We start from the raw sequence: 13,944 nt of genomic DNA, 5'->3' as shown, positions 1-13,944 counted from the left end.
GATTGTTTCATTTACACCAAGTAAGTAATTGACAAGAGGCTAAATACAAGTCATATAATGAAGATTGTTTGATTTACACCAAGTAAGTAATTGACAAGAGGCTAAATACAAGTCATATAATGAAGATTGTTTGATTTGAACCAAGTACAGTAATTGACAAGAGGCTAAATACAAGTCATATAATAAAGATTGTTTGATTTACACCAAGTACAGTAATTGACAAGAGGCTTTTGATGGTTGAAACCTTCTTCCAGTACATGAATTTCAGGGCCAAATGTTTTGAAAGCACTTAATAAGTATTTATGAATATCTGTGTTCTGTTAAATGCTGAATGAACAAAAAATCTAGGGGGTGTGAATCTAACGGGTTGCATCTCTCCTTTGGCGTTTTGGTTGTTTTAGCACTTTGAGAAGTGGCCCAAACAGATGCCCATCGTAGCCCACGCTGAGAAACAGACAGTGGCAGCCATTCTGATGGTGGCCCAGCTCTACCAGAGACCTGTACACATCTGCCATGTGGCCAAAAAAGAAGAGGTGACTTCTTCATTACCACTTTATGTCAACTTAAATAAGACCTAGTATATAAAAGTGAACCACCAAAACATTGCTGATATACAAGCTCACAACGCGCCATGGCCCGTTGTGAGCTTGTAGAAAATAGCAGAACCCTTGAAAGTGGTTCACTCTGTATGTAAAATTAAATAGTCTGTATAAAAAGTATTTCTTACTTATTGGGAAGCTCATTTATGCCCTTATTAAGCCCTATTGAAGTCCACATAATTTAGTAAATTAATTTAGATGGGACGGAGTATATCTAACATATGAACTTTACTAGGATTTAGCTTAGGACCATATTTATGCCCATCATAGCTTTACATTGTAGCATTTCTATCCTCTATACACTATAGAACTTGGAGTGCAGGCTAAATATTTGTAAGAAAAAATAAAGAAATCATGCAAACATACATGTTGAAATGGAACATTTGAATTCTGATTAACTTTGCTAAGGAATTAGCAGTTGCACACAAACACACTTTCACTTTACAATAGACCATATTCACACGGCGGCCATATTGCCATTAAGTCAATGAAATGCCACCCCAGTTGCCACAGCAATGCAATGTTAAATTCCAAAATGGCCGCCATGTGAATATGGACTATACAGCCCTGAGACATTAACTGTCGTGGAGGCTTCACTGGTTCCAGCTGTACCAACAAACAAACACCAAATCTTCTCCTTGCCCTTCCGCCTAGATCCTGATCATCCGGGCGGCCAAGCAGAGGGGGATCCAGGTGACATGTGAGGTAGCACCCCACCACCTCTTCTTGTGTGAGGACAACGTAGGCGAGATTGGGGCCGGTCGGGCCCAGGTGCGGCCCATGCTAGGGAGCCGCGAGGACATGGAGTCCCTCTGGGAACACCTGGATATCATTGACTGCTTCGCGACCGACCACGGTGAGCAGTCAGGAGGATTGTATGCGTATGTGATGTGTGCTGAGGATTTTGATTGTATTTTGTTGTCATTTTCCTTGTCACCAAGTTTAACCCATTCAATCCGGGAACCTATGTCATGTAATTTTAAGATTTCTTTGGGCTATTCAAAAATAGCAGATCTACAAGCTCATACTGCTGCACTGGGTGCCGCGCTACGAGCTTGTAGATCTGCTATTTTTTTTAAATGTGTGCAAATCTTGAAATATATATTTTTAAAGCGAACACCCCCCCCAGAAGCAAAGATTTGAGTTACAAATGTTCGCTTTAAAAATATATATATATTCAAAGATTTGCACAAAATGTCACAATTTTTCAAAAATAGCAGATCTACAAGCTCATAGTGTAGCACTCGGTGCCGCGCTACAATGTTGTATATCGGCTATTTTTGAATAGCCAAAGAAATCTAAAAATGACAGAGATGCGTCCCTGGATTGAATGGGTTAATGTGTACCATTTCTTTTGTTTGTTTGTTTTGCCTCTCAGCACCCCATTCCTTAGAGGAGAAGAGTGGTGAGAAGCCTCCTCCAGGGTACCCAGGCCTGGAGACCATGTTACCCCTGCTGCTCACCGCCGTCAGCGAGGGGCGCCTCACCCTGGATGACATCATCCGACGACTGTATGACAACCCCCGCAAGATCTTCAACCTCCCCACACAGGACAGCACCTATGTGGAGGTATATCAATTACAAACACGCCATAGTGTTTATACAGCCGGGTGTTAAATTAAACCCAAAACCTGAATACTAAATGAGTTAAGAAACATAACGGGTGCAGAAGTGTATGATACAATTAAACTATTAACATGCATTTTTTGCAGCATGTATTTGACCTTGATTTTGGATTAAAATGGCAATAGGAAAAAATTGTTGTTAAAATGAAAGAGGGCTCAGTATTGGGGGCAGTAACTGCACAACAGGCTATTGTTTCAATGGGAATAGTGACCAAAGTCGCATTTCAATCCATGCGAAAGACATCAGTAAATGGGGTTGGAAATTGTGGTTGAATGCGCACATTTTCTGTGATGATCAAGGAATGGTTTGAATAGGACAATGATGTGAATCATTATTTTTGCTATGGCCTTTGCAGTCACCAGATCTCAACTTGGTTTTGCCTTGGCCCCTCTCTAGAATGGCCACTGTCCAATCTTACATTAGCAACCGTAACTAGGTGCGGAAGGCCTGTGAAGCTTTCAGACCATGAGAAAATGCTGACGAGAGCTGTTATAGAGCTTGTCATAGAGCTGTCATAGAGCCTTTTGCATCTGAATTTAATTTCAAAATGTCTGCCGTGACGCAACTCTACAATATGTTGATTGTAGGGAATTCTGGTCGGCCTCAGCCTCACTGTCCCAGTCACTCTGTCTGTGTCTCTCAGGTGGACTTGGAGCAGGAGTGGGTGATCCCTCAAGCCATGCAGTTCACCAAGTCTAAGTGGACGCCCTTCCAGGGTATGAAGGTCAAAGGCAAGGTTCGCCGCGTGGTGCTGCGAGGGGAGGTAGCCTACATTGATGGCCAGGTGAGCACGTACATCCACAGGTTCACAACACATTACATTTACTGCACAATGTGCAGGTCATATAGTATAGGTCACATAAGGTGTATACCTTAGTGAGATGTATTTATTATATGGTACCTGTGCAAACATCCTGGTTCATGTTGGAGAGGTTTGGTTTCCCACACAAGAGAATCTCCAAGTTGGCACAAATAGGTTATTGATTTCTGGATATATCGCAATAGATTAATTTGCTGAGGAACAACAACAGTATTTAGATGTCAATGTACTAATTCTCTCTCTCTCTCTCTCTGTCAGGTGCTAGTACCTCCAGGTTATGGAGAAGATGTGAAAACGTGGCCTGCTGCTGCTGCCACCATCCCCTCTGAGCCACTTAAAGAAATTCCATTGGTATACATGCACACTTAATTCTTTCACTCATTTACTCGCCAACTAAATCCTCTTTTTGGGGGCTGCCCTTTTGTTCCAGCCTTCTATACCTATTTTAAAGTACAAAGTTGGTCAGAGAAGTGAATTAATTTACTGATTACTAAATTAATCTGAATACTCTAGAGGAGAATGGAATACCGTTAATGTAATCAGAATATAAGGAAATTGTATTGTGTGAATGTAGCCTATATGGTAATATTCTACTGTAAATACAGGGAAAGGGTGAAGAGATATGGTATACATACCCGTATGAGCAGTCACTCACTAGCTGCTTATTCTGTATTTGCTGCTAACAACTGGTATTGCTTGATAATCTATCATCAGATGATAGTGTGTGTGTATGTGAATGATATGCTGGTTAATTGGTCCATTTGCTCTGACTCATTCTGTGTGTGTGTCCTTGTTTGTGCGTAAGACCCCAGAGCGTCCCCTAGAGCGTCCCCGTCCCACTCCTCCTTGTGATGGCTCCCTCCGCACGCGGGCCCCCAGCCCACGCCGTTCTGTCGGGGAGGGCCGCTACACGCTGGCACTGCCCCCCCGCATCCACCGCTCCTCCGACCCCGGCCTGCCCCATGGTAACTACAGCACCCACAATGCTTTGCTCCCTCTACTGCCTAATGGACAAACACTTTTGTCACCTAACCATCTTTGTGTTTATATAATGACTTGTAGTTTTTTTTCAGCATTTTTCACATTATGCATCATCTTGGCAAGAGACCAAACATGACATTTCTTGATGCAGCGAATAAGGGAGTTGCTTGTTCCACTGCAGGTTTTAACACACACACACACACACACACACACACACACACACACACACACACACACACACACACACACACACACACACCACACACAACACACACAACACACACAACACACACAACACACACAACACACACAACACACAGGCATCAGAACATCAGTGGAAGCCAAAAGGTAACATACTGTATGGTGACTGACAATAACCAGTTACGGTAGATACATCTAACCATCTGTACATTCAATGGCGTGCGTTGGTCGCATTGACTACATCTCAATAGTCTGGAATGACCCGTTTGTCGCTTTAATTTTTATATCAGTCCCAACCTGTTATTCACAGAAAAACTAAATATCAACTGACGGTCACCTGCAGTGAAAGAAGTAGAGATTGTCATAATGCTTTTTCTATTTTGACCTCACCTGCAAAATAAATGCATCACTGACAGGTGCAAGCAAAGCAAACCACTTCAGATTATTGAGATGTATCCCCGACAGTGAATCAAGTTGCGGGCAAAAATCACTTACAGCTGATGGTTTTGACCTCGGTCTGCTATACGTATGTGCTTCACATAATTGCAGTCCCTCACCGTCATGCCGTTGACTGTTCCCAGTTCCTCTCTGAGGAATTGCCTTCTCTTCAGAGATGACCATTAGCTGATTACAAGAATTGTCTTAATCCATAATGCTCCCATCTATTAGGCCAATGATTCTCAACCAGTAGTACGGGACCCAAAAATGGATTGCGAGGAGCTCTGAAAGGGAGGTCACGGACAAACTTTAGATAAATAAAAATACTTAGTTATTTGATATGTTGGGCACTGAAATAATGGCCAGTGCTGACTTTGTTTTCCTAGTGCAAAAACCAGTTGAGAACCACTGCTATAGGCTGCACAGATCCAGCCTGGTCTATCTCCATGCCTCTGGTCTAAGTGTCAACTGGTTCTTTGTAAACCGTGCCAGCCAATGCATCCACCTTTATTGACATTGACAAACATAAATGATTGTATGAATGACGATGAATAGCATGTCATTTGACCCCCTGTCCATTTGTTGCCACGACCTCTGAATTATAGTCAGCCTGAGGGCAGAGGTAAATCGACCATTGGATGTTATGTGATTGGACATGTGACATTTTCCTCCACCATTGGCTTACTAAGCTGTGACCCTGCTACAGTATGTGATGTGAGATTCACTGGAGGATTTTTCATTCTATTTGAAGTATGTAACAAAAGGCTTGACCCTTGCTGTAGAAAAAGCTGGAGGCCATATGGATTTAGACTGGATATTGAGACCGGGTTTGGGCAAAGGATGTTTGCACAGTTATTGCCCCTCATTAAGTCTACCAACAGAAAGAGAATAGTGCCTAAATTTGTCTCAGGAGGTTACTCCTCCACCTTCAGTTAAACAGAGGAACTCAATCATGCCACCATACCCTCTGAAGGCTGGCCAGTTGCTTGCCATAAAAAGACAGAGTTTTTTATAGATTGGGCCACAAAATGGTCTCCTTCACCTCTGTTGACAGGAAGGTCTTGAACAAAGGACCGACCCCCTAGGGGACAGGCTACAGAAATAGCCCCAATAACTATTGTACGGCCTACTTTACATTATTTGGCATTGGGCAACAACTGTAAAATATGAAGGCAAGAACTGTAAAATATGATGAATCTACTTATACATATGTTTACACACAGTTTGTAATGCACACATTTCGATGTCATTTCGTGGAAGGACCACTCCGATTTTCAACCAATCTTCATATACTTGGTCCTCACTAATGCTCATTGTAAGATGGCACTATTTCAGTCTACTCACTCTCTCAGAGGAGGAGCAGACAAATGTGGAAACCTGCCTACCAGTGACATCATTTGTAGGCAGGTTTGGACATTTCAAACAAGATTTCAGCATGCTAACTTTGCAAGAAGAGAGGCTGCAGTTTGAATTAGCTTATATTCCCCATTCGATGATGGCACTGGTGGGCAGGTTTCTGAACTGTCCATTGCCCATCTCTTAGACACAGAGTGAGCAGGTGGAAATGGTGCCGTCTTATACTGAGCATTAATAAGGACCAATTACAGTAAATGAAGATAAGTGCTCCTTCAATTTAATCAGGGAGTATAAACAATGGTCTATACACGTTTGTGGCCGTCTATACACCATCGGTTTTTAAAACTATTGCTGCACCGAATCTCAATCAACTCTTGTTCTTGTCACTAAACTACATTAAGTATCACCTAACTCCTGTGCTCTCTGTCCAACCCCTCTGTACAGCTGATGAAACAAAGGAGAGAACTTTGACAAGAGCCATCGAGGAAGGTTTGCTGAAACTTTGTCACAGCGCAGCTTTTACGCTACCGCTAAATGCCAGCATGCAAGCAATGAGTGGCTAGAAAGCTATAGCTTGCTACATGTAGGCTACATACAGTACATGGGAGCGGTTGCATTGATATGCTTTAAGTATTCAGACTATTCAGAAGATCCACCACTAAGTGGCAGGCGTGAAACTATTGTAATAAGGCTGGCTGTCTGCCTTGTCTGTATGTCTGTCTGTATGTATGTATGTCATGCTGTTTGTCCACCAGAGGATGCTGAAAATGCCAAACGCTGCTCAATTATGCACACCCCTAGGTTCTCTACTTTTCTTATGCAGTATTTATAAACTCCAGTCCTGGCAACCTACAGCACTGTTGGGTTTTCATTATATCTCTCTAATCAGGAACTAATTCAGACATGGGGCTAATATTGACTATCTGGTAGAACGTGAAGATAGCAATACCATAGGTGCAATACCATAGGTGCCCAGGACTGGAAATAAGAAACACTGATCTAGATCATAGAATGTTTATGTTGATGCTTGTTAAGTACATTGCTGGACCTAATCTGTCTTTAAGACTGCTGCAGAAGCTGCTGTTAGTTGCTAAATGTTGAGTATAAATACTGTACGTTACAGTGTGCTGCCTATTTTGAGTTTGATACCAATCTGACCACTTTTTGGGACTCATTTTTCCTGAATTATGCTCTGCATTAATTTATTCAGTAGAAGAAGAATAAAATCCGCACAACAGTTTTATGCTCCCATTGTGGAAATGTATTCGGTAACGTTTCGAGCCGGGAGGCCAGGTCTGAGGAAGAGCCTCCCGGCTCGAAACGTTACCGAATACATTTTCCCAATGGGAGCATAATACTGATGTGCAGATTATTCTTCTACTGTTCAATTTTTGATCCAGCACCCAGCCCAGCAGGATATGGGATGTGTGTGTCTTTTGTCAGCTTTTTGACGCCTGTTACATTCATTTATTCAACATTTATTCAGCTTTGGGTTGAGTTTTCATTCATGAACCTCTAAATGCCTGTGAGTTTCATTCATGAACCCCTAAATGCCCATGCATTTATATCTGCATTTACCTCAAAATATCATTTCAATTGATATTTACTTGTGGCTTTTCCCCTGTATTTGAGTCTTGTTTTCAATGTCTTGCAGTTAGGGCTGGGCGATATGAAAAAAGGAAATCAAATGTCATATGTTTGACCAATTACCTCTATCGATATTGTGACAATATCATATTGTGATGACATTTTTCAAGAAAATTGTGAAAATAGCAGATCGTTGCTCACAACACATTAGCTTATAGATAGCTTATCGCTATTTTTGATATTTGTAATGTAAAAGTTTAAAGCAAGGCTTAAGTGATAAAAAACGAGGGAAAGACAGTACTTATGCCATATGATTTTACAATATACAAAATCCCAGATCGATATCTAGTCTCATTATGATATCGATATACTAATATCAATATACTGACCTGCCCAGCTCTACTTGCAGTGGTGCAGCATTGTAAACTCTTGGTAAGGTATTTAAACTCAGCTTTCATGTTTCATGGGTTGAAGTTGACCATCCATTATGTGATTGTCCTCTCTCTCCAGAGTTGCAGCTTCCTACACCCTTGGGTGGTGGAGAGGTGTACAGCCACCCTCCTCCCCTGTCCAGGCTCCTGTCTCCGCAGGCCATCCCTGCCTCATCCCACTTCCAGACCTCGCCCCTACTCCACCCACTGGTGGGCCAGCACATCCTGTCTGTCAGGCAGTTCAGCAAGGAGCAGGTACCGTATGCAAAACCACCTACGATGAATATGCACTTGCACGATGGGATTTTCCAACATACTTAGTGTTGCATTAATTTTCACACACACCTCTCTTGTTTTGATGTCTCCCGTTTAAGTAATCTATGTTTTCTCTGTTCAATTGGTTCTTGGTTTAACTGAATTTAATTAATATTTATGTGTCTATATGTGGTGTGTCTTTTAGATCTCCCATCTCTTCAATGTTGCCCACACTCTGCGTTTGATGGTGCAAAAGGAACGCAGCTTGGACATCCTCAAGGTCAGTAGTTGCGTGTTTTTAAAACCTTTGTTTATACCAGGAAGTTAAACGTAAAGGAATGAGAAGTTTCCCGTTTCTGTATTTCTAGTTGAGCCTTGACGGGATTGCGAAACTATTGTAATGTGTCAGCTTGTGTGTCTCTGTACACTATGCATGTCACCGTCCACAATGACTAAAAGTCAATACCTTACAATACATTTATAATGGTCAAATCATGATATGGTGCAATTTGGTGGCCCGAAATCAAGAAGGTCGGTTATTGACACATGATATATAAGTTCTAAACTATTCATCATAGAAGAATGAGATGATGTAAATTGATGACAACGTTTATTTTGCGGCTCAACTACGCACACCTCTCAGTTGCCCTTGTATGGTCATTGAGACAGCTGCATGAGCCCCAATTACACACTGCTGAACCCATTCCTGCTCCTGTAGGGCAGAGTGATGGCGTCCATGTTCTACGAGGTGAGCACTCGCACCAGCAGCTCGTTTGCGGCAGCCATGCAGCGTCTAGGCGGATCGGTGGTCCACTTCAACGAGGCCACCTCCTCTGCGCAGAAAGGGGAGTCACTGACTGACTCTGTCCAAACCATGAGTGGCTATGCGGACGTCCTGGTCCTCAGACACCCTCTCCCCGGGGCCGTGGAGGTGAGCCTGAATTTAGTTTTTTGTTCAGGTTGGAGGCTTTGTTTGGGACTTAGTTTGCCCTTGTTGGGAAATTTGTTCACAGCTAAGCCAAAAGCACAATCCATATACGCAATAGAAACTTACATTACGTTTGTAAAAATGTTTGTAAAAATACCTGACTTGCTTTGTTGTATGAAACATACTCTGTAAATATAAATGACTCTAGAAGTTACTTCACTTCATCAGCACACATGACTAGAAGTAGGGATGTCCGATATTATCGGCCTCCCGATATTATCGGCCGATATTAGCATAAAAATTGATATCGGGAAAATATCGGTATCGGTTTTTGAAAAATAAGTTACAGGAGTTCTTACTGTATATGGTGTGTGTGATATGAAATTTGAGTTTACCCTAATCACAATAATCCCCGCATATATCGGTATCGGTTGATATCGGTATCGGTAATTAAGAGTTGGACAATATCGGTATATCGGTTATCGGTAAAAAAGCCAATATCGGACAACCCTAACTAGAAGTTACTTCACTACATCAGTACACATGCAAATATATGTTAAATTGAATTATGGATGTTTTTGATGGCTTGCACAACAGAGTATCTGTGTATCCAGTAACACTGGTTGTCTCCACATTAGTTTGGCAAATATAGATAACGTCATTATTCTACAGTGAGTGTCCACATTTTTGGGTCTATTAAGGTCTTTCAGAAGGCGAGCGACACTACCCCTGCGTAACCGCTTGGATCCATGGGGTCACGCTGTGTGCCTCATGTGAATAGATGTATTTCTATGCATCATGTAGAAAAAAGTTTCAACACAATTCAGCTCTGGCGGGTATGTTCGTAAGACGCAACAGTTTCATTGGATTCTTTCACGTTGCCTGTCAGATTGCCCACATCCCCTTTCTGCCTGCTCCCCACTAGTTGAAAATGAATAGATGTGTCAATCACTCCCCTTGTGAAAAGGGCTTTACTCTTCTTTGTTTTGATCTTCAATGATTTACTGGCTTATTAGAAAAAATGCATCTTCATTTGTGTTAAAAATATGTTTTTATTGGACTCCATCTAACATCCATCCAGACTGCCTCGCGCCACTGCCGTAAGCCGGTGATCAACGCTGGAGATGGCGTTGGAGAGCACCCGACCCAGGCCCTGCTGGACGTGTTCACCATCAGAGAGGAACTGGGGACAGTCAACGGCATGACGGTGAGGGACAGCATGCCAGCAAAGACGGCGCTGTCATTTCTTTGGTCCTCTTAGCATTTCCAAGGTGCCTTTGCTTTAATAGGGAAAGACGATGTGCAACTGAGTGGGAATGAGTCCGATTTGTAACCACCATCAACTACAGGCATCACCCGTTATTCTGTTAAGCCTCTAGTTTCATATGGTATACAAGAGAACTTGCATTGCAATTTTGACTCTTGAATGAATCCCCCCACTCATTGTCTGGGCTTTCGTCTCATTCCCTTCAACCATCTCTCAGATCACCATGGTGGGGGACTTGAAGCACGGTCGCACAGTTCACTCCCTGGCCAAGCTCCTGACCCAGTACCGCATCACCCTGCGCTACGTAGCCCCCAAGAATCTCCACATGCCGGCTGAGATCATTGACTTTGTGGCCTCCAAAGGCATCAAGCAGGTGAGTGGGGGTACAAAAGGTCTCTGACCTAATTCTAGACACTTGAAAAGCTCTTGTAGGTGGACTGTTTCAGGTTTCAGTGAACCTTGAAACACTTTTAGAAACACTGCTTGACTGCATGATGTTTATCAAATACTTATTTCACCCCCAAATTGAATGTAGGGCATTTTAATGCAAGGCACTTACTTCTATCTATAACTTCTGGTGTTTGCAGGAGGAGTTTGAGAGCATTGAGGAGGCACTCCCTGACACCGACGTCCTGTACATGACCAGGATCCAGAAAGAGCGGTTTGCTTCTGAGGAGGAGTACAATGCCGTAAGCAATCCTGTCATTGTCATAATCATCTTCTGCTTGTAAAGATATGGATGGGAGGAGTAGCCCAAAGCACGTTTTAGTGGAAATAAGTCAGTCTATCAGAAAAATCATTTCAGATATGTTGGAAAAGCAATGGAAATAATGTGTTAGCTCATCGTTTGATAAATCATAGATAATTGGAAGAAATCATGGGTAAGAACACTATTTTCACAGCTTTTTTCTGCTCCCGAAGTGAGCTTGATGTTTTTGACCTTCTAAGGTCTTCACATACATCCAATGTATGTACCTGACAAAGACCTTTGAGGTCAAACGTTTTATTAAATCCCTTTGGGAGCAGATGTACCGATGTACTCTCTCTACTTAGTCATTTTTAAATCTTACACCTGTTGGAATATTTTGGATGTGTGTGAATTACCCAGACTGCAAAGGAAAGCATGGTAGACTTCAAATCAGTTCAAAATACGATTCTTTTTTTAAGATTTGTTATGGAATTTCTGATATACGATTGCACACTAAACAGAGACCACACTGAGAGGGCAGATAAAACGGATATGGCAAATGGTACTAAAGAAAGTGATTGTGCACAGAATCGACCCATAAGAGAGTCCCTTTGGTTCCATTTTGTACACACTCGGAGTAAGATTAGCACTCAGGATTTTACATTATATATGACTGCCTGCTCCGTAGCAGTTGTCAGTAGAGGTGTGTTCTCTTTCCCCCCCTCAGTCTTTTGGCCAGTTTGTCCTCACACCCCACATCATGACCGCAGCCAAGGGGAAGATGGTCGTCATGCACCCACTACCCAGAGTCAACGAAATCAGGTAAGGCGTCTCTGATCAATCAGTCAATCAATTGGTTCAACCAGAGGTGCCTGAAAGTGTTTGCTGCACATCCCTTGTTTTCCAATTCTTACCTACACCAAGTGTTGTTTTGACTAGACTAGACTTAGACTAGTGTGACAGAATAGAACTTTATCTTCAGAAAGCTGTTTGGTATTGTAGGATTAACTTTTCCAAGATACCACGTGATATTATTAGACATTGAATGAATGATTTACCTGTTAGAGCCATAAAGCTAGGGCTGAAACTATTATCTTATCAATTATTCTATCAATTACTTTTTTGTTTAATCAAATAATATTGAAGGACTTTTTGGGAGGTTATTGATCATTTTTGATAATTCTATATTGAGGAATTTATGTGAACCTTTCTAATTTAGTTTTTCAAATCAACTAAATTGATTTGTCTGATTAACCACTATTTTATACTTCATACAAAGGTGTTGTTCAGAAATAACGGAAATAGTTTACTACGTGCCACAATTCTTTTGATTCCTATTTCAATATTTTAGATTTAAAAAAATAAAATAAAAAATAAAGCCTTTCCACCTAAATCGATTATTTTTATTACAATTTATTGGTATAATCAATAAACTCAATTAAATTAAATCGATTAGATCAATTAACTGTTGCAACTCTACATCAATCCAATGACAAGCGACTTTGACTCGAGTACCAAGAAAAGTGCTATATAGATCTGAGATTATTATTACCACTACTGACTTTTTCCTTTGTCCTGTGCAGTGCGGAGGTGGACAGTGACCCACGGGCGGCGTACTTTCGCCAAGCAGAGAATGGCATGTACATCCGTATGGCCATCTTGGCCACTGTACTGGGGCGATAGGGAGCAACTTCAGTGAAGACAACATTCCATAGCGCCTTGTTAGCCTAGAGAAGACCAAATGCCCCACCCTGTGTAAACTTCACATTTTAGAGAGAGTGGTAGTAGATTTGAGACTGTAAGGCTACACAGTAATATCCTCAGTGTTCATTTAACATGGTACAAATGTAACCAAATGGATGCATAAAGGTCCATTTAGTTACATTTGTACACTCAAGTAACCCTAAGTATCAGATAAAAACAATGGAGGTATACAGTGGTGCTGGATCAGCAATTGTACTCCGATAATCAGGACTGGACACTGAGGATACATACTGTATAAACGTATGCTTACAGTGTTGCAACATTACTAAATCACCTTGTGAGCAATAACTTGTGCAATGCATTCTTTAACTGGTCTCCTTAAATGTCAATGTTTACTGTAGTATTAGCTGTGAATAATAATATGAATCATTTTCCTAATCCAAAACTCACACCCCTCAGGATAGTACTAGGTTCATGAAATATTTGCATACTGAACATTCTAGAATACATGCACATCATGTTATGGTTACATTTACACTATTCTTGATTCATACATAATAGGCTATTGTACATTTAAAAAAAACTGTGAGCCATAATGTTATTGTATTATTACAGCAATGCATTCCAGATACTGTAGCAATATTTGACCATACTTTTTATGCATAAGGGAATTTGGTGTCTTTAATGTAGGGCTCGAAAGCTTTGGTTTTTTTTTTATAGAGAAACTAATAAAAATTATTTATCGGCCATTCGTCAGGTGGGATTGTTTTCATTTCTACATACACCTTTTGTCCATACGTCACTCAGAACGCTAGATGGCGTTCTTGCTGCTTTGAGCTGAGATTTCCTCTAGTTTTAACCATATAGCTTTAATAACAGCACAAACTGAAATGCAAATGTATTTTAAAGCTATTCATTTGATCTAAAACGTGATGACTACTGGCCACGGGGTCTAGGCTACTAAAGGAATATCATATATCATATGATATTCCTTTAGTAGCCTAGACCCCGTGGCCAGGAGGGACAGTCGCGTTGTGATTGGCTAATTGGTTGTTAGGCAACG

The 13,944-nt window shown here is 41.4% G+C and overlaps 1 protein-coding gene across 1 annotated transcript in view; it reads left to right on the top strand.

Annotated features, from left to right (window-relative positions):
* Positions 1–13,630, top strand: part of cad (carbamoyl-phosphate synthetase 2, aspartate transcarbamylase, and dihydroorotase) — a 35,700-nt gene extending 22,070 nt beyond the window's left edge. The window contains exons 31-45 of the mRNA XM_084081783.1: positions 402–533; positions 1,254–1,455; positions 1,978–2,168; positions 2,869–3,009; positions 3,304–3,396; positions 3,851–4,010; positions 6,466–6,510; positions 8,119–8,294; positions 8,500–8,574; positions 9,013–9,225; positions 10,304–10,429; positions 10,707–10,862; positions 11,077–11,178; positions 11,905–11,999; positions 12,761–13,630. Coding sequence (XP_083937909.1) covers positions 402–533; positions 1,254–1,455; positions 1,978–2,168; positions 2,869–3,009; positions 3,304–3,396; positions 3,851–4,010; positions 6,466–6,510; positions 8,119–8,294; positions 8,500–8,574; positions 9,013–9,225; positions 10,304–10,429; positions 10,707–10,862; positions 11,077–11,178; positions 11,905–11,999; positions 12,761–12,860 — 2,007 coding nt within the window. The 3' untranslated portion in view covers positions 12,861–13,630. The remainder of the gene's footprint in view (positions 1–401; positions 534–1,253; positions 1,456–1,977; positions 2,169–2,868; positions 3,010–3,303; positions 3,397–3,850; positions 4,011–6,465; positions 6,511–8,118; positions 8,295–8,499; positions 8,575–9,012; positions 9,226–10,303; positions 10,430–10,706; positions 10,863–11,076; positions 11,179–11,904; positions 12,000–12,760) is intronic.
* Positions 13,631–13,944: the final 314 nt, after the last annotated feature.

Source organism: Gymnoscopelus microlampas (genome assembly GCF_963454915.1).
Source record: "Gymnoscopelus microlampas genome assembly, chromosome: 16".
In the NCBI taxonomy this organism is placed as follows: Eukaryota; Metazoa; Chordata; class Actinopteri; order Myctophiformes; family Myctophidae; genus Gymnoscopelus; species Gymnoscopelus microlampas.
This window is presented reverse-complemented; position numbering and strand designations above follow the sequence as displayed.